Raw genomic sequence first — 21,895 nt, 5'->3', positions numbered from 1 at the left:
TAACATGCCTAGACTTAAATCAGAGTAAATACAGTTATCAATACATATGACAAGTGTTTGGGGGTTGAAGCAAGGACCTAACACACGTCTTTCTAAGTCACAATCTTTCAGTGAGAAATGAGGGACTTAAATAAGTTTCAGACATAGAGGATATTTTTCGGGAAAGGTGTTGCTCCATACTGAGACAAGAGAACAGAATAGGCAACTCTGCATGTCTGCTTCCCAGAAATTTTACAAGAGAGCTGGAGTAGAAATAGGGAACTTTTTTCTTCAAGCCCAGAGCAAACACATAGAAACACAGCTGATGTCCTCTTGTTCCTACATACATTGACATATACTGTCTATATTCACGTGAAAGACCACAGTGGAAGCATTTCTTGTACTTTATACCACATAAATACTCTTTCAGGTTGCAGAGCCAAAAAAAGGGGCCTCATGAATACTGCCACAGCTAGGACTTGGCAAGCTTGAGTGGGACTGGTGATATATGGGAGTACTTATTCAATGTAGTGAAGCCTAGCTTTCATCTGAGCTTTATGTTGTATCCATTACATTACATGGTCTGCAAGGCAGAATTAGGCATGAAGGGAACTTGAGACTTTAAAGTCAGCTGTTAACAATGGAAACCACTACTACAGTTATTTAGGTTTGGATCTCATCTCATTGTAGCTGCTGAAGGTATGTTATCCAGTGTGTGCAAGACTGATGCCTTGCTCAGAAATTGCTTTGCTTCCTTTGACAAAATAAATAAACAAATTCCCAGATACTTCCATGTTTTACCTTATTTTCTGTCCATATAAAACTCTTCTACTTCCTTTTCTCAACTTTCTCTCCTCTGGGAAATGAGACAATAATCACAGAATTTTACTTTATTTTAAAGTAAAGAAGAAACAGATGTGGAGAGATTTCACAGAGTAAGCAAAGTTCAGAATTGAAGATACTGATTTACTTAGGAAGGGATTAGTTCACTGCCATTTTTTCCAGCTAGATACCTTGGCTAGTTCATCTTTAATTTAGAAAATGAGCCAACTGTGATGCTGTGGCAGCAATTACTAAATATAATGAAATCAGAGGTGATGAGATGATGGAATGAAAGACTAAGAGTTGAATTTAGGGTTGTGTCAAGAAGGGACATATTTCCATGTTCTTGTGGTCACTGTTGCAGAGCACTGCAGACAGAAACCAAGGTTACAATTTCAATTATTTGTAATTGTTTACACAATAGAACCAATTACTGGTTCCCAGAATGGGCTGAGGGAAGGAGGGAGACTTTGATTCAGCACTTCCAATTGCAGTCAGGCAATATTACAGGGAAAATATGGGCTTGATTTCCAGAGGTCTTATTATTCAGGAATATACAGCAGTTCTCTATGCATCTTCTCTACAAAATCTGGGAGTTTGCAGTGGGATCAGAATGCCAGAGAGGGAGAGAGAGAAGAGTGTAGGCTGCCTCACCTGAGCAGCAACCTACATCTTTCAGCAATTCAATGGATAAGAAGAAGTTTAAAATCAGACCAAAACAGATGGTGGATAATTTTAAATTTTTCAAATATAAAGAACCCATAAGTACTTATGCTGCTCCTCAACTGTAAATAATGTACCTTTAGATATTATGCCGGAAGTACCTATTAAGCTTTGTTCTAGAAAAGCCTGTAAAGATGGTAAATAGCAATATAGACAAAAAGCTTTTGTGAACCCAGAAAGTGAACAAAACCCCATCTTTAGGGACTCAGAGAAAAAAAAAAAAAAGAAAAAACTAAAAAGAAAAAAAACCTCCTAAACTGAAAATGAAATGGATTCACATGCAATGTAAGAGAAACCATGACAGAGAAATTTCAGTCAATATCCTACCTGAGCTAAATGCGAGAATGCTTCAAGGGCAGATAAGACCACGAAAGTATAACAGTAAGCATTTCTCAAATGTTCCCCAGTATAAGAATCTAATATGCTGAAGGTAACTCATTCAAGTTTGGAGAATATAATGACGCTATCAACTTTGAAAACAAACTCAATAGACAATTCCATTTCTTCCCCAAGGACCGTGCATCTTAAGATAGAGAATCTTGCACTTCACCTTCTCAAATATTATGACCATCTCACAGTCACTAACAAAACAGTAATAACAAAAGCGCAAGCTTTTCACACTGCTCTTTCCTCTGTGCTAGCATTCTTCACATTTTTCTGGCTTTTTCTGAATTGTTAGCATTTGAGTCACCCTTCCTGGTATGGTCTGAGTTCCAGACTGGGATCAGGCTGCTGTTATATGAGATCTAGATGTCAAAATCTTTAGTGTCAATCAGCACACCCCCTTTAACCATCAAGAAGAGTCCTTAACTCTAACAAGGAGCAGAAAATATCAGAATCCACTGTGACAAGAATACATTGCTGCTAACAAATATGAACAAGGACATGGAGAAGCTGTTCCAGGAAAAAACATTATTTCCCTTTGCCTTTCAATAGTTCTTCCAGATTCTTCTGTAGTTTCTGTTTCAGTTGATAAATCTGTATGAGGAAAAACATATCTAGCATGTATACTTTTCCCATCAGGCACAAAACCATTTTGGAGCCTGCCAATCTGCAGCATTACTTTACCACTATATGGCAGTGTGGAAGCAGAAGTGATGCTGGTCACATTAGCCTTAATGGTCAGGTAGGGCCAGTTTTACAATCTGCAAGGTACAAGACCAGTCCACACACCCTGCTGCTTAGAGCTTCTCTCTCTGCTTGGTCATTGATGGGAATATGCTAAAGCCAGCTGCTCTGTCCTCTTTCACAAAAGTAATCTTTGAAGGGCAAAACTTGTGGTCACAAATATTTTTTGTTTGCTTTGTATTTTGTGCATCTAGACTTTGATAAGGACTTACCTTTACAGTTACTGCTGCATTAATCCCAAGGCTGTCATTGCCAGCAGATGGCCTAAGAACTGGTACATCATCTCCTGTTTTAGCACAAACCAAATCATTCCAAATCACCATAAGCCATCATCTTTGTTCAGGCCTACTCTCTGCACATGTTCCAAATGGAATAAATCAAGATAAAGTTTAGGACCTATCAGGAGTTCTGTTTTAATTTTCTAATTGATCAGACAAGACATAAACATAGCATCCAGCTTCAAGTAACACATTAGCCTAGGATTCATCCTAGAATATTTTTTCTGGTTGAGCGGCAATGAAAGCAGGCATTTCGGCTGAAATCAGCATCAGCTTATCATCTCACAGTCACTGACTTGGTCAGAGTCCAGTCAGGCAGTTGGCATTAAATAGCTTGATGGTCTGGGTACATCTCCCAAACAGAGCAGCTCACACATGCATATCTACCTCAGTCTTGAGACTACACAAGCAAGTTTGAAAGCTTGGAATGGGTCATGTGAGCCCATCACAAATAAAGAATCCCAACACATTCCTAATTTATTTCCCTTGAAAAATGGACATCACCAAATTTTCTTTTCTTGGTACTAGTTTAAGTAGCACAACAGCAGCAGCAGAAGACTTTCTCCTGGTCCTCAAAATGCCATTTTCCTCAGAAAGGTAGAAACTGAGTATTTAATGAATTGGAAAATTCATCACAAGGGAGACCTCTCCAGCACAGCTATGCTCAGTTTTTCTTATCACTAACTCATCCATGGGAAAATGCCCCAGATTTTAACTGCAACAACGGAAAAAATAAGGCTTTTAAAAATTCATTCAACCACACCAATGTTTCATTATACCCTTTGCAGAGCAGATGGCAAGATGATGCTCTACCCCCCCTGGGCCTGCTTCAGGGAGCTAACACAAATGCTCTTCTTACTACAGATCTATGTCATAATTTCACTTGGGGATTTGGGTCAAAAGGCTTTACACTCAAATCTGGTTTTTATATAGTACAAGTGCACCCAGACTGGACTCTAACAGATAAGCAGCAGGGAACTAGCACACAGAGCTCTCAGTCACTTCCAGGTCACTGATTTACACTGGTGCATTTACAGACTGAATCTTTCTAATCCAATTAAAATCTCATCTGAGCTGTCAATACAGATGTAGCCTGTTTTTATTTTAGTGTCTCATAGAACAGGCATTAATCCAGGCCTGTGGACAAACCAGCCCTTCTAGGCAAAGTCTGCATTTTGCCAGCCCAGTTTCCAGCTCAGGTTCTCTTGCACATAAAGCCCTTAACTGCTCTCGTGTTACTTGTCTAATCAGGAACTCATATAGACATGCACTGCCATCCTAGCTGTCTACTTTATAAAATGTGTGATGTACACTATTACCCTTCTGAAAAACAGCACTTCTCTCCCTCAGCTCACTTCCCATGCAATGATGGCTGGCTATCGCTAAACATAAGAACTGAAAATTATCTGTTTTCATTTCAATGGCTTCATTTGTTTGAAGTGCATATGCCAGATACAAGCTGTCAGCACATTTAATAAGTTATAACATAAACAACAACTCTCAGACTACTGGGGCCAAAAATTTTTACAGATCATCACATATATTTGTCATTAAATTTTGCACCAGAAACATTATAAATGATAATTTTTAATAGACTTGCATAAGGCAGCTGTGAGCTGTTTTGCCACAAGCAAGCACACGGAACACCAGTATTTGCCAGACATAAAACTAGAAGTTAAAAGCATCATTAATGCCACCACAAACTCTCAAACTCCTCATAAAACTGATAACCTTCTCAGTAAGCAAAAGCCCAGCAGCAACTCAAGCAGGTCTTTCACTATGATCCAAAGGTAAACAAGTTCAAGGTTTAGCAAGACAAGTTCAGGAGCAAAGCACATCTGTTGGTGATGTCTTCAGAAAGACTAGATTGAATGCTTCAGTGGATCTTGGTATTGGAGAGAGATGAACTTTGATACAGAAATTTGAGCTTTGCATGTGAAAACCAACAGTTAAGCAGCATCCAGAAATAAACTGTTAGCAGAGCAGACTACAGGTTACACTCTTACTCTTGAGCAATACCCATCACCATGCAGAATTCTCCACAGTCAGCTGCATTTTCGAAGAGGGACTCAAGTAGTCTTACATAAAAAGAAAATTGACCTAAATATAGACCAGAGTTTTGTGAAGTATCTCCATAAGAGAAAATTCTCCATTTGAAAATTAGATTAAAACAAGTAGACTCTTCTGCTGCACACATTATTCTTCCTGAAACAGCTGCAAATCCTACTGACTCTTTTCTATGCCCCTGCCACAGAATACTGAAAATGCTAATGGGAAAAGGGGAAGTGTAAAGTTAATGGAAAAGAAATCCATACCAATTTACTATGTATACAGAATGCAACTTTTGACTGAGGAAGTCCTTGAGCTGAAAACTGTAAGAAGATTGGAAAAGACCACCCTATAGCCATACCTTATAATCTTATAACACCTTATGTTTTTCCCTAACCATCTGCTTTGGACCCCATCTTGAACCTGAAGTCTGGGCTAGGTTGTCAGACCACTGATCTGACAAACTTCTGTTTGTCAAATACAACAGTCCCTGTATTTGATATGACATACTATATAGTTGCCTATATACTAACCTTCAACTGCATATGCAAATTACATGGTTCTTTTCATTGCTATAGCAATTTAAAGCTATGGTCATGGACAATAACTTACTGGGCTAATGTTACAAGTGTAACATAGAAAGACTACTGGCAAATTCCTCTAATGCTGAGATCCAGTACTTTTTGTTCTATTCCTCACCTCAGTTGCACTCCTCAGGCATATACACACTTACAGATAACACACTTCACTTAAGCTCCAGTCTGAGAATGGTAATGAGAAACCTAATCAGCTGCATCAAATCAGCATCACCTTTATGACACGGTTTGCAAAACAACCCAGCCCTATGACCTCTGCCTATGTTTTGCATTCAGGCTGAACAAGAAGACAAAGACAGTGAAGTCATTTAATGCCAGACATGAAAAGCAACTGTCTGGCTCCCGGAGTCTGCAACATTTACTACAAAAGCAAACAGCAAAATTCATCTGAAATAATTCCTACTCTTCTTGTTTATGGCTGTTGCTGCAACAGTACCATTTCATGATTCAATGGCAGCTGTGTGATGAAACATAATTAGCATGGTCACCCGGTCCTTATACCTCATCAGCAGAATGCTACTCATCAATAAAACCAAATAGTCCTCATTTTATAGATCTGCAAACCCTAAGATTTTCCACTGCACTACATTATACAGCAGATTTTATCCCAAAGTTGTAAACAAGAAAGCAACTGTCAGCTCTCTCTAGAGAACTTGAGAGGTTCCTTCTACTATGCCGAATCCTACATAGTGCAATGAGAATAAATAAGCACATCTAAACATTTTGTTGTATTTATACTGTGCCACTCAGCATCCATCCTGTTGTTTACCACCTTTCTCCTACCAAGTCATGAAAGTCATGAAAGTCCAACTAGTCATGAAAGAATGAAAGGGTTTTTTAAAAGCTTCAGAAGAAGCTTTTCTCTAATATATCCCTTAAGTCCTCTTATTCCTCTTTTAAAGGGAAGAGTTCATCCACCTCATAAATATATCAGTCTGTCAGCAGAAACTTACCACAAGTTCGGTGAATCTGGCATTGAGCTCTTCTGCTGGTGGGATTGGGACAGAAAACTCAAGGAATTGGAGAGGATTATTGTCCTTGAGATTGATTTCAGGGAGGTCGCTACCTCCAAAACAACAAAGAAACCCCAGTGCATGACGATTCCTCTTCCGGGGGGCCATGATCATGGTGTATGGTGCTATCTTCTGATCATGTTCTGTAGGAAAAAAAAAACCAAAACAAAATCAACCGACATCAGATGATAAAAAAGACTGCTGAATCTGTGCAGCTCTGTGCAGTTACAATGACTGTCACTGGAGTAACAAATGGAAGAGGACAGAAGGATCTGATACCCAAAAGAGCAAAATAAACACTCAAGCTAGATAAGGTAGCTAGGCCTTTGTATGGTATTAACATGTTCTTCCATGGCAGTGTAGAATCACTTCTCCCAGTTTTTCTGAAAAGGTTTTACAAACTCACTGTGGACTTTCCAAGCAGGTAGATTTATCAGCAATGCTCAGTAGCCAAGGCTGAATGCTTACACAATACCACAGAATGCTGGTATTGGCCTTTGTGTCACTACTACGATAAAGGAAATAAACTATCAGAAGGAAAAAGGCATGTATGGGAGTATTTACCCAGAACACATGGAAGAATCTTCTGAAGGCATCCCATTTGATTAAAATTAAATGAACAATGAAACAATGAAGCAGACATCAATCTTCCACCACTGCAGAGCCAGACCACCACACATTCATTTTCATGGCCAGGACTATCACTGTAGGACCATTTTGCTCATCCCATTTTCAAACACATGTTTGTGTATTCAGGGAAGAAATAGCACAGTGCTAATGGATGTCTTCAGATTTACATTTGAGCTGCCAGATCTCATCTTCATAGGGTCTTGATCCCTGTCTTGAAGGGCTTTGGTATCAGGAGTATAAAGAGAGGCAGAAGGAGGCCTGAAGGAGAAGCTGGGAAGTGACTGATTTCACTACCACACAACACTGATTGTGAGCAGCCCATCCAAACAGGAAGTCTCCAGCAGTTTGAAAAGAGGGATATGTGCAGTGCACAGAGAGACACATATTTTGCCCTTTTAAGGGACCTGTTTTTTGACAGCTCATGGGCTTATTTATGTTATATTTTTAAGGACTTCAGTTTTTCACTTAATCTGCAGAATAAGCCATATCCTGAGAGAGTAAATAATTAAAGCTTGTTGTGAAGCCGCTCTCCTTGGTCACAGGGCAGGAGAGCAGGAGAGAGGCGGCAGGTGAACTGAACCACAGGATGCTGGATGCTGTATCAGCAACAACACAGCTGAGCTTTTTCATCAGAGCAGCTGCTGCCCTAACCTGCCCTACAGTGCTTTAGTCTGTTTGCTTGCCAGAACTCTCACAGAGACTGAGTAGCTGTGCAAGGAAAAGCACCTTCAGGACAGCAGGTGCATAGTGGGACTTAACATACAGAGCTCTCCAAGTATGTTTTGTGCAGAAATTGGCATGCTCGCTTTAGAAATACCTAAGCAACAAACAACAACCAAAGAAATGCCCAAACCACCCAAACCTCTATGTGCTTGGCAGGAATCACCTGCCTTACTCTGTGCTGTGATAAATTTATCTAGCACATTCTCTTACGCATTGGAGGGGCATCAGCTGCAACTCTCATGTAGCTGAAAGGAAAACAAGCTGGTAAAAACACACTGTCTTATGTCACGTCATGTCACGTCACCTCATCTCATCTCATCTCTGCAAAGGGTGGTATGTCCCAGCAGGATTCACTAGGGCAGGATGTTGCTGGCTTCAAAAGCCCATTCATAAAAACACTGGGCTTCACTAGGAGATGATGAAGGTCAACTTAAAACTGAACTGGTCTTTTACACAGCTTCAATCAGCAAAACCAAAATGCTCCCAAGTCTATCACAATGTTGCGCATAGCAATTTCTCTTTCCTCTGAATAGTGGACACTTAAGGGATTCAGTTGCTAAAACATTTCACAAAAGAGCCTTGGAAATTAAACTTGTACACTACAGACCATCTTCTCAAGTATTATTATTCCAAGTGCAATGCCCTTTTTGGCGGTCTGGTCAAGACTAAGATTAAAACCAATTAGTTGGACAAAACTCTTTATTGGAAGGAACTAAATTCAATGAGACAAACCTGATTTACATGCAGTACAACTACATTTGCATCAATTTAGTTGTAACTAAGCTCTGTCCCACTGTCTAAAGGCTTCCTTAACAACCATCAAAGGACCAGCATTCTCTGGGGCATAGAAAATGAATCCTCCTTGGAAAAACTGGCTGAGCCTTTGGAGTGATAGGACCATAACATCCTCCTTTATGAGCTCAGGTCAAGACTCTGGTATAAACTTTGCCAAGAGGTACCTTATCAGGAAATGAGTACTAGGTGAATGGATGTGAAGCTCAGCATTTTCTACAGGGTTAGTACAGGCCTGATCTGGATACCACATGTTGTTCTGCACTGGAATTACATAACTTGGCCTTCATCTTAAGCAAGTTCATCTGAGAGGCTGTCAGTCTCCAGGCTTTCTTCATCCATAATGCTGAGAAATACACAAGCTAATTCTAGTCTGTTTTTTTACAGAATCTGCAGTTCCTTGGGATCCACACTTGTGAAACTCAATTTCACTTCTATTTCATTTTTACTACTCTGCAAAAGTGTGCGGAACCCACATGAACATTAAGCTTGCTTTCACAAAGCATCATTCCATTGCACAACTCATACTCATAACACTGGCATTTTCCAGGTCCATCTATAGGCAGCAGGCATGAAGTTCATACTAACATAAAGGGATAAAATAACACTTCTTGTAGTGGGTTCAGTGCTGGCTAAAATTGACAGTGCACCTACTAAAGTATGTACTCATTTCCTGCTGTGAGATATGAATTAGGAGGAGCATAAAGCAGGCTCAAAACTTCAAAGGTACAAAGGAAAACCTTATTGCAGAACTAAAAACAAAAAAACAAAAAAAACCAAAAACAAGCAAAAAAAAAACCAAAACAGGAAGAAAGAGAATAAAACCTTCCAACCACCTCTCCCCTGTCCACAGCCTTGTTTCTTTCCCATGGACAACACAGAGACAAAACTTGGAATTTTCAATCAGTTACCACCACTACAATAGTCTTTCATCAGTTCTTGTAGGAAGAGGAGTTTCTCTCGCTATGCCATGGAGACTTCTCCACAAGAAATAGTTCTCTTGTGGTTTCAATGTCACAGCAAATCAGCTGCCTGGGAAAGGAAAATCTGTTCACACTGTGAAAGTCCCTCCCATGCCTTGCAGCTTTCCCAAAGCTGTTTTCAATGAATGGCCCATTTCAACTTATGGGTTACTATTTTAGGGATGAGCTGTTCTAGCATAAAAATAAAACCCAAAGTTCTCTTCTTTTATCTCTGGGAACAGAGGCTTTTCTTCTATCTTTGGCACAAAGTTTCTCATCTCTCTCTGTTCAAGCATCTCATTGGATTACAGCTTTTCAGCATCCATATGCTCCAGCATGAGTGCCCTTTTTGCATGGGCTGTGGGTGAATGCTGCATCCCTCCATGTGCTTCACAAATTACAGAGAATAAACAAAGTCTGATATATCAAAAATATCTCTTCACTATATATTACAAAGAGAATTTCAGCCCAAGACAAAGGCATCTCCTCAATCCCCTCCTAACTAGAATTTGACTCCTCCTTTACTGACCTCAGTGTCCCATGTTTTTTTCCTTATGTGTCTTCACCCCTTCCTTTGCCTGAGAATTTTCTGAAGAGAATCGCTGTTTGTAGGTTCATTTGTTCTCAAGCTTTATCAACTGAAAACAGTTTGTTTCATTGAGTTCTGCAGTGGTAAAAGGTTGATCTCATCCAGTCTGTGCATCAGGGAGATCACTCGCTGTGCTTCTCACTGCTGCTCACGTGGTCTCTGCCGACACCGTGTGAGCCGTGCCGGCTGCCAGCTCCAATCAGCATTTTTCTTCATGTGGAACATCGAAAACAAGAAAAACTGCTGCTGCCATTTTTGTCCTTCGTGGCTAAACAAAGTTCATTGCAAGACATGCTGAGGCGGCAACGGCTGCCTACTGTTGTCCCAGTGGCGCCAATTTTTTGGCCCCACAGTCCCGACCATGTGGCCTCTCTCAGACCAGGCCGGCAGTGGCGACTCCTGGGCCCCAGCTGCTCCTGGCCTCAGGGCCAGCCCCAGTGCTGACAGAACCTCTGGCTGGCCTGGCCCAGTGATACCGCTGGAAAAACTACTGGTGTGCTCTGCTGGGAAGGGGCCTGGCCCCGCTGGGAAGGGGCCCCAGCTGCCCACCAGGACGGGCCCCACTGGGCACCCCAGTGAGGGGCTCTGCAGCCCCCTCACCTCCCCTCAGGGGGCAGAAAATCTTGGCCAGGCTGCATGGGGCTGGCCTGGTCCAGCCTGGCTGTGCAGGCCACGCTGGGTCAGCCTCTTCAAGAGCCAGAAGCCAAGACAGAGATTTCCCAGGCTTGCCTGTATTTAAAATGTGAATCTCACAGAGGCGGACCCAGCTTCTAAATTGTTCAATAGGTTGTCAATTCTCAGAGCTAGCCAGCTAATGTTTTTTGCTAGGCACAGAGGAAGCTCTTAGTTGCCCCTCCCAGAAAAATCATACCCATGGGTGGCTTCTTCCCTCCTCACCAAATGTCAATTAATGCAAAACCAGCACACTTCTGTATTGCTTCCACACTGTAATTGTATGGATAGGTGAGGTGTCTAGATGCTTTCAAAATAAGAACAGTTGAGGACTCCTACAGAAGTATCCACCACAGCTATTTTAGAATTGAATGAATGAATGAATGAATGAACAAATGAATGAATGAATGAAATTTCTAAGTTGGAGCACTGTCTCTCTAAAGATTAAGCCTTCCAGTGAAGTAGATGTCCTTCAGAATCTACTGATTCTGATTCTGTAAGTTGCAGTGTTTATGATATTTAATAACTAATTGAAACTTTTTGATTTTTGTTGGTGATTTAAAAAAAACCATCTTCTAATTACCTCCAAGTTAATAAACTTTTCCTTTCCTTTCTCTCTCTTTTGCCTTTCCTTTGTCAAGAATCAAATCTGGGAAATATGTGCTTCCAAATAATGAGGAGGGTGGGAGACAACAAAGAAAATGAAGAAAAGAGCAACTTTCATTTCTCTGAGTAGTAACTGATAGCAAAGCTGACATAAAAAATTATGAAAATAACAAAAGGTGGAGGGTTTTCTTCTAATAAAAGTTATATTGCCTCTCAACTTCAGGCAAGTGAAAATGAAACATGTGCAATTATGTATTTCTATATATATACCCCCAGTAAGAATCAATAGGAAATCTCTACCTGGAGAGAATCCCGCTATTACACATAACTCCCTCCCATAGCTCTTCTCAGTTCTAATGTTTTGCCCTTTTGCACAACACAAACAAGTTGCTGTCATTTCAACAGCCAACCACACACCTGCTCCTCATAGAAATCTCTCTCCTGCTTCCCAGCCCCATCTGTGGTTCAGCTCAGGTCAGGAGTCACAGCCTGGAACTTTGCCCAAGGTCTAATTATAACAACATCCTCTTCCTCTGACAGGGCATATGTGTTCATTTCTAAACCCTTTGGCCCAGTGACCAAACATAATTTAGCAAATGCAATTTTTCCAATCCTTATCAGAAGTTTTAGCCACATGGGATCAGATCCATGCTAACTGCACATGAGGATCCCCTTTCAATTGCTTTCTAAATTGTTTCATAAGCCTCACTCTTCATTCTCATATCAGAGATTGTAATTTTCATGCCAACATATGCTAAATAAGCAACATTCCACTATCAGGAAGACATCTGAAACAACTGCTCTGCCAACAGCTCTCCTGTGCAAGAGAGCTGATTATTGTAGTTTTTATCTCACTGTTCTGTCCTTCAACACAACAGCTAGAGCATACTGTAACTAAAATAGAGAATATTATTTTTGTATCATGACCTTTGGAGAAAGGGAAAAAGAGAACTCCGTGGGTAACTAAACACACACAGTCATGCAAAAACAGTTCACAAGATAAGAAAGCATTAATGGTAAACACTTTCAGAGCTGTATCTCTGCTTATCATCAACAGACACATGATGCCAGTGGATATAGCCATAGCTCTCATGTGAGTGGGGAGCAAGGGACTAAATGTATGATGATGAATCACTGTCCACACAAGTTTATGCTAACAGGAAAGGAATTAAAGTTAATAATTTCCATTTCCCTGTAATTTCTCTCTCTTTGTCTGTGGCAGGATAAAACATATACATGTAATGTGTGATCACTAATGTAGAAAGAAATCTGAATTCAGACTGGTTTAGAAAACAAACCAACTCACCCACAACCCCGAAGTCCAAGTTAAAACTCTGTATTATTCAACTATTAAGTAATAAACCATGAGACCTTCCTGGTATTAAAACAGCTCCCTACATCACTTATTGATGATGAAATGCGGAAGATAAGCACTGTGCTCAAAACTGCCTGAATAACACTGGATAAAGGGAAAGGGCTTCATACTGATCCTATGCTCAGTTCCCTGGACCACATTGCTTCTGCTACACAGATGGTGAAATGATGAGTTTCATGGCATGATTTAATTACCATGGGAATTTTACATGTATGTCACATGTAACATGTCACATGTCAGATGCACTACAAAGCAATTGCAGCATGGGGGATGGGGAAAGGAAGCAGACAAACACTGTTGCATGTGTAATAATAACCCAACTCTTTCCATTTGGATTTGTCATAGTACTAAGGAGCCTCCCAGTCTGCAGCATACAAAACAGCAAGAAAAACCCCCAATCATTTAAAATCCACAAGGTTAAAAACGTATTTTTCAGGGAAGCTTCCTGAAGATCTATGGACATCTGCCCGCTATGTTGGGTAGGAAGGCACTGGACCCAAAACAAATCAACAGATCACTGGATGTGATCTGAAAAGAAACAGGGTCCTGTGCAGCAATGGCTACTCAACCCCAGTCAGCCATGGCCCACACTTAACAGTTTCCACCACAGGAGAGAGGGCAGTTCAAATAATTCTGTGCATTTTGAAGCCAGTTCACGGATTTTCTTTCCCCCAACACACTGAAACAAGAGTGCAGAGGTCTTGATTTATAAGGACTTTGCAAGACAGTCCAAAAACTCACTTCTGGTTTGTTTTACACAACTTCCCATTAAAACTGAGGTGGTTGATAATTCCAAAGCATTCCACAGACCTAAAGATTTTCTCCTATTTTGTATATGTATACATATATACATATATATATATATATATATACACATACATATATATATATGTATGTATTTGTTTCATTTTTATTCACTTATTTGCCTCAGAAATAAGTCCTGAGATAAGAGAAAAGGACTATTTGAAGACTATCAGGTGTAACTATATCCATGAACCCACTCACTGCAACATGTCTGTCAAAAATATCTTTATTTTTAATACTTTAAGGATGCTCAGGATGTGCTGGGTGACTAATGACCACTAATGTTAGTCCATTAATACCCACAAATCCACTACGTCTCACCTGATACCAACTTATCAACACACAACAACAAAAAGAAAGCTAAAGGACTGTAGGAAATGTCTCTTCTGGAATACTGAGTTGCAACACTTTCTCTGCCTTCACCTAAGAATGAGGGAAAAAATAACTCTACAGAAAAATAAACAAAAAAACCCAACAACCAAACAAAAGAAAACTGAAAAAAATATACCTGCAGGTTCCTTGTATTCCTCCTAATCATTAATCTATCCAAATTGTATTGATAGGAAAACCATTTAAAAAAACACAGTCAAGATTCAAAATACAAAGCCAAGAGAGCAAAAAAGCAGTTAAAGTCAGTGTCATGAATCTGGCTAGTAATAACTCAGTATTTCTTTACAGCTATTTTCCCACCCTTTAATGATGTATGGATTAATAATTTTCTATGCTTAACTGAGCTGACCAGATAATCCATTCACTCTTTTACTTGCTAAGAAGTTATTTTATTTTTGTAAAGATACTATAACTATGTCATAGTGTCCTATAACTATGACTTCACACAGAAATGTGCATGGTCAAAACTAATCTGTCCTCCTAGACACCAAATTCTGAGTCCTAATTATATTCTTGCATCTCATTTATATACAAGTAAATCTATTCATCTTTAACATTTCTGAATGGTGATATGACCACCACAGCTTAGGCTTGACAAAATTGTACTGTAACTCTAGGGCCATGAATTCAGGACAAGGCTATAATCCCAGTTTTTGTCTGTGCCACTCAGCAGAGTGGGTCTGAAATTACTTTTCTAGAAGCTACAGACCTGGACAGCAGAGCCCAAGTTAGATCCTCAATTTACTTTCTTTTGGTCATGGGTACAATGCAGTGATGCAATTTCAGAAAAAAGTGCTGTGGAAGTTGAAGTGCAAGATGAAGCTTTTATTCAAGATAAGAAAGCATAGACTAAAGATTAAATATGATGACATCAGTTAAGCAGACACACACACTGGCAGCCAGAACCAGTATATCACTTCTTCATTGTCAGTGCAGAAGACAACTATTTTCCTCTACAGTAAGATTAATTCCTGTGCCTTTTACAGGTCTTATGGTAAGAAATGCCTTTAAAATCATTATATGACACTGACTCAAATCAGTAATGTTTGTCAGTTTTATCCAATAAGACCAAGTACCAAGGATGAAATATCCATACCTACCCCAGAGCACATTTTTGACCATCTCAGGAAAGAAGCCAAGGATTGAGTGATCTGTAGAACAAGGTGTCCCACTCTATTCCTCTATTCTAATCAGGAATACTAGTAAAGCACATTAGCACTTTAGATTAGTACTAAAGCTTTATCTAGAAACTTTAAATCTCTCCAATATTTCTACAGGAAAGAGTGGGGTTTAGTTACAAAGAAAGTAAATCCAGAGTTTCCCAGTAGCACTAATAGCTGCCATGCTCAGAAGAATGAACACACAAAACCCCATTTACTAAGAGTGTCCCTGTCTTGTTTGAGTCCCTGTAATTTTTCCATTCTGTCATTGCCCAGTTATTTCCAGACATGATGTAACAATTTTGCCAAGGGATTTGGGAGTCGAAATGTTGCCTTTGTTGTCGTTATCCTGGCTGCTTGAATGTCCCAGACAAAACAAGCAGCTGAGGACATTAGAGTGCCTCTGCTGAGAGAGTACTCTGTAAGAACTGCTAGGGTGCTCCAAGAAAAACAAACAAATGGTAAAGGTCCAACTACGTCCTCCCTAACTCCTTATTTCCATGTGAAATCCTCTTTTCTTATTAAATTGCTAGAATAAAATTTCATCTGTTGTCTGATGCCATCATAGCATAAAAAATTGATTTCTATTCTAACACTCTGATCAGGGCCACTAGAAGACATTAAAACTCAAGTTCACTAGAAATATGCCTTGATTATAACCACTGGAAACTAACCACAGATGTAGGTGTACAAGTGTTGTCTTCACTATTGACAGGTAAATCAATTACCTGCACTGGTAAAATTTTCCTAAATGTTACACACTGGAAAAAGCAATTCAGTCTTTACAGAAAATGGGGAAAAACTCAACACAGAAGCCATTTGGACTTTTACCTGATTTTTGTGGGTGGCACTGAATTTCTTCAAAACTAGTGTTCATCAGTGCCACATGAGTAAGCTAGGTTCCAGGCTGAAGAGCTGCCACTTTCCTCCTTAGTGCCCCAGCTGAAGCACAGTGTGCTTCAATGTGTCCCTGCAAACCCGTACATAATAAAAATGATGGCTCTCAGTTCAGTTCCATAGACCGAAAAGCCACCACTGTGGATGATGGTTAAAAGCCTTCTTTAGTGATCCACTAATGGAAGAAACAGCCACTAAATGCATTCACAAAGGGAATAGGCCTCAGGGTTTTTATGCTTGCTCCATCTTGGAGGTGGTTCCCATAGATGAAGGCACAGACAGGGTCAAAATGTGATTGATTCTATATACCTGCTTTTTAAACTACTCAGATTGCAGAGTTGTCAATTTGGCACCAAAAATAAATTCCCTGTAGAAAATCAAGTTAAGAAAAGGTCATATACAGCATTTTATTCCAGCATTTTTATTTTTCTTTAATGTTCTGAGCAGGGATACTCTGGGTTCAATGCCCTCAAACCTCAACATTACGCAAGTAGGTTTGAACTCCAAGCCAGAAGCTTGATGAAACTGCTGAACTTTTAACCTGTCTTCATGAAGAATGGATATTTGGAAAGGGTTTTGTTCAAAGATTTTGGGTTGTTTTCTGTGTGTAATTTTAAGTGACATCCAGATAAAATATATTTTCTGGCTGCTGCAATATTTTCAAGAGATTTCACACCAACACTGAAGGCTGGTTTCAGAGGCATGATGTACTGCTTTAGGTTTTGGGGCTGTTTCATTGTATTAGACTGAAGAAGCCTTCCTCTACATTTCAGTAAAATTCTATAGAACTGGTGCTCTGAGTGACACAGGTAGCGATCAGTTATGAGGGCCTAAGAAGAAAGTGCTGCCTAAAACCAGCCACCTTCCTTGCGTGGTCAGTGGGTGCCCTGGCCGAGAGCATTATGTGGAAAAGAGTGTAGTAAAAGGAGGGACAAGGAGGCCTCCCTTAAAATGCACAAGAGTGAGTTCTTATCTACAAAGCAATGCCTGTCCATGTGGTCTAGAGCATTTGATACACAAGAGTGTGGTGCCTGTGCCAACTGTCAGCCCTCCCTCCTTCCATCCTTGAACTGCCAATAGCTAGTTCTAGTCTCCCAGATTCTCATGGCGAGAGGTCATGTCCACATTAAGGCCCTTTAAGGCTCATGATTAAGAAATGTTTAAGTTCTGAAGTGTATCTAAGACTTCCTAGAACTGTAACTAACATCTAACACGCTGTCCTTTCACAAGGATAGGTAATTTTTAAATGTCTGCTCAGGTATCCAAAGAAAACTGCCAAGAAGCTGCAGCAAATGTTTGGGTAGTCATCTCCGGACTTTTAAGTGTCTACAGCAAATCAACAGCCTGAAAATAGAGCAAGTTCTTTTAGCTTCTGAGCCTAATCTACTTGTAGCTTGTTGACACAGTTTGAAGCACACTCCACAGAAAAACAGATTGCAGTATAAAATTCCCTTAGGTCCCCAATACAGCTGGCACACAACTGGAAAAAAACCCTCTAAAAATTCAACAAAACAACCAACCCTGCTTTTAAACTACCACTTCATCTGAATTCATAGTTCTCAGACATGACTCATAAAGAAGGCCCATTGTATACAAACAGAAGAGAAACCTACTCTCTGTTGGAGAAGGAACATGTTTATCCCCTGAGGGCTACAAATATTATTATGTCCAATGATACATGTCTTTGCAGAACATGTACCAATATAACTGCTTGTTGTCTCTAGTTTTGTATAGCACTGACTTATTCGACAGCTTATACAGGATTTTATCCAAATCATCACCTGCTGCAGTTTGTTTTGCCTCACGCTTTGGAAGGGATGTATTTAAAACTTACTTAAATCAATAATTTTTATTTCATATATTAAATTTATGGATGGAATACATACAAATAAACACAATAAGCAGTCCTACATTGCCTTGTACAAGTTGAGGTCTTGGCTCTGCTGCCCTGGTCATGTGCAAGAACATGCCTCACTGCAAGAAAGGCTGAAATTGCTGTTACCCCCATTTTCTACTAATTGAAGAAGAGCCACAGACAATCAGTACCAAAATCTTTCCTGTAACAAGAAGCAGCAGCATTTGCCCCTTTTCCTGCCCAGAAACCCATTTGAACAAGCAAGCAACCTCAATTTTCATAAAACCTTTGCCAGAAAAATAAGAGGGAACTGCAAAATGTCAGAAGCTCTGAAAAATCAAGACCAACCATGAATTTGGTCTGGGTGGCAAATCCAAGAAGAAAACCTTTATATGTAACCCAATGATTTACACAGAAGCCTATCACTAAATTTTAACTTTTGGATGTTGTACCAGTAAATTTGAGATTAAAATTGCACTAATACTACAGAATTCCCATGTTTTACTTCCTCCCCTTCTCCCAGTTATTCATGTTACAAGCAAAGGGTCTATTGCACTACAGTAGTGAATGCTTAAAGCAGAGAAAATTGTACAGGAAGTGTATCCATCTCCACATCCCTGAAAAGATAAACTACCAGATGTATAAAGCAAACACTGAGTCCATACCAAGGAGATACTCTTCTGGGTGAACTCATCCCTAGTGCTTGTTCTGTTCATACCCTAACAATAGTCAAACATAGTCTGTAAGAAGCATGGCTACTGCCCAGGAAATGTTCTTACTGCTGGGTTTACAGTGTCATCAGCTATTGATCATAAAAAGCTCCACTGGGATAACCCAAGAATCAAACAAATTAAGAAACAGACATCTAGAGAGGGGAGTTGGTGTGGGAAGTAATTTTAAGGAACATTTTTTTGTTTGCAAGAAAAAAAACAGTTCTTTAGACAGGAGTGGGTCTTCAAGGTCTTACATTATCCTGTTCATGCTGAGGTCTCAAATAAGGCAGAAATTTTCTACATTTTTAGGAAAAAATGTATGATACAGAAAAATTAATGTCCTATTGTAAAGTCAGAAAGTACTTTGGACCTGATTAGCGTAAGAGATTTATCATCAAGATGCCTTGACAAGAACAAACAGAGCTTTGAAGACTGCAAGAAGATTGAATCAAGTAGAAGAGATATTGCAAAAATGTGTAAGTTTGTTTGTATGCTTGCATGATGTTTAACCAAATCACTGTAGTAAAAAATTACTAGCCTTCCTAGAATGGTATATAAGCTTATATAGCCCACAATAAAATCAGATTCTGATCACCATTCAGTTGTCCCATCTCTCTTCATCGTGGATAATGTCCTACATGGCCTACTAAAGGCAGCATTAACTCTTCTTAATTCCCACAGCACATTTCATATCCATATCAATATTGTGGGACATATTTCCTGTATCTACCAGAGTACTCCTACAGTTAGAGTTCACCTCCACTTAAATAGCAATATTGTGATGACATGGTAAACACTCTCACAATTATCAGATCCCAGCATGTGACCACCAAGTTATCCATTTCCCTGAAAGCTGTTCATAGTAGAAGTGCTCTCTAAAGGAGTGATTTTCATAGCACCTCAGAAACCTCTGTGTGAAAGTGGATGTCCAAGTGAAAACAAAATAAAACAAAACAAAACCCCAAATCCCCACTTTAATGCTGCATCTGGATTCACGTAGAGAAGGAGTTTTGTCTTGTTCATTTGATAGAGAGAAATCAACATTTAGAGTATCTTGGAAATGAGCTCTCTCTGCAACTTCTAATCAACCGCTCCGGACCAAAGAAAACATTTCTCTAAGTTGGAGGGAGTACCTCTGAGATCAAAATTTGAGCTTGAGTTACTAAATAACTGAAAAGAGGGGAAACCACTTGTCACAAGAAACAGAGCAAAAGGTAAGAGGAAAGATCAGCTTTCTAGATGGAAGGATGTTGTACTCTGTGGGTGTACATGCAAGTCGCATGCTGTGGAAGGACCTTGGTGTGAAGGTAATACCAACAGATCAATAAGCCAATAGTTCAGCCAAGAAAATAAATTTATGTCTTTGTACTCAGTTCTGCAAATATTTAGGCTGAGGTTACTGTAGAGGAAATCTCTTTCCTATCAGGTGTTTATATTGTGTAAAGCAAATTATTTTGGACTAGCATTTTTTGCTAAGGAATCCCCCCAAAATCATATTTATGTAGGCAAAGTCATCAGAAAAAGAAAGAAAAGGGTAAAAGAGGAAAAAAAAAAAAAAGAGAAGCATTTTATCCTTCTCTTCAGAAGGACTTTGGAAGGCATACTCAGAAACTGTTCATCTTATTAAGGCAGTAATTTCAGGGTGAACATACTATTCAAATTAGGTTACAGAGACTTTATAAGACTCTTTCATACCCCAGATGAGTGAAAAACATACACTCCGTATATTGTTTCCTCTTCATGCAATATCGACTCATATTAATTCTGATGGAAACACATAACCTCATAGAACATCAGTTTTCCAAGCAGAAATCAGACTCCGTTAATTTCTGTTGAAACGATCCTTATTGAAATTGTGCCAGATGGACATCTGACATTATTTATTTAGCCTCCATAAATATTTTATTTCCTACAAAGCCTTTTTGAGATTAATTTAGCAAAGTCAATCCAAAGCATCCAGAGCACCTAAATCATAATTTCCTGACTCCTGGGGAATGTATTCCAAGTCATATACAAACTTCAGTAGGGGCCAGATTTTAACCTTAGTCCTAACTCTGAAAGTCTCCTGACTACAGATACAGAAATGCATTCTATATGTAAGTAGTAGTTTTATGTTTCATCTGTACTTCCATGTTTTCTCTTAAATTTTCCTTACCCAGGAGTACTTTTCCATTCTTTGTGTAACAGCTCAAACACTTTGCCTCAAATTAGAAAGAGATTGTGGGCAGAGTTGTCACTGCTTCTGATACCACTAAGCAGAAGCCGCTCTAGAGCTGTGCATAAAGTCAAAGGTTTTCTTTCTCTTGGCTTGAGCACAGCTTCTGCACCCGTACCAGCCAGTGCCAGAGTGCATAGTCGAGCATCATGGACTGCTCTGCAACAACCTTCAGCTCCCTCCATTCTGCACTCCCATCACCACTGCCAGCAAAGACCTAGATGTGGGTTTCCAGTGTTATCACAGAGCAATAGTAGATAAGCAGCACTGTCTCTGGAGGGGACAACTAATACTAGACACATAGGAAAAAGCAGACTTTTCCCCACCCCTGTGATGGAGAGTTGTTGGGATATGTCATTGTTCTGCATGCTTTTTAGTTGGCTTCAAAGAAACATTTTATATTATTTTCTTCCTTCTATTTGTAGGTTGTCTTCACTAGCTATAGCTTTGGTTCTCAGCTGCCTGTCACTTCTGAGACAACCCCATGGAAATAAGATAATGCCAGCACACTAACATTCAGGAGCTGCTCAATAGCCATATGAGATGTTTAGCATTAGCTATCCACAAACATCATGCAGGTATTCCCAACCCAAGGCAGACTACTGGAAAATAGTAAAACACTGTCCTCCTATTCTGCTGGTCAGCTGAGGTCTCACAAGTTACTAATGAATAACCATGTTAAAAATGGATAGCACTTTTTGAATAGTAGAACATAGACTTTAACTTCAACTACTGAAATATGAGTCAAAATTCTAAGCTTCTTTCACTCTTTTAGTAACATATCCCTAGTTTTCAGCACAAGGCATTTTTTCACAGTAAATGTGTCCAGGCTTTCAAAATCTTTGACACAAAACACATCACCCCCAATGCAGTTCTAAAAGCATAAAATACACAACTTCAATGGGAGTCTTACTTTGCTATCTG

The 21,895-nt window shown here is 39.6% G+C and overlaps 1 protein-coding gene across 1 annotated transcript in view; it reads right to left on the bottom strand.

Annotated features, from left to right (window-relative positions):
* DAAM2 (dishevelled associated activator of morphogenesis 2) overlaps positions 1-21,895 on the bottom strand; it is a 220,246-nt gene that overhangs the window by 147,062 nt on the left and 51,289 nt on the right. The window contains exon 2 of the mRNA XM_058835340.1: positions 6,529-6,731. Within this exon, the coding sequence (XP_058691323.1) occupies positions 6,529-6,702 (174 nt within the window). The 5' untranslated portion in view covers positions 6,703-6,731. The remainder of the gene's footprint in view (positions 1-6,528; positions 6,732-21,895) is intronic.

This window comes from Poecile atricapillus, chromosome 3 (genome assembly GCF_030490865.1).
Source record: "Poecile atricapillus isolate bPoeAtr1 chromosome 3, bPoeAtr1.hap1, whole genome shotgun sequence".
NCBI lineage: Eukaryota > Metazoa > Chordata > Aves > Passeriformes > Paridae > Poecile > Poecile atricapillus.
This window is presented reverse-complemented; position numbering and strand designations above follow the sequence as displayed.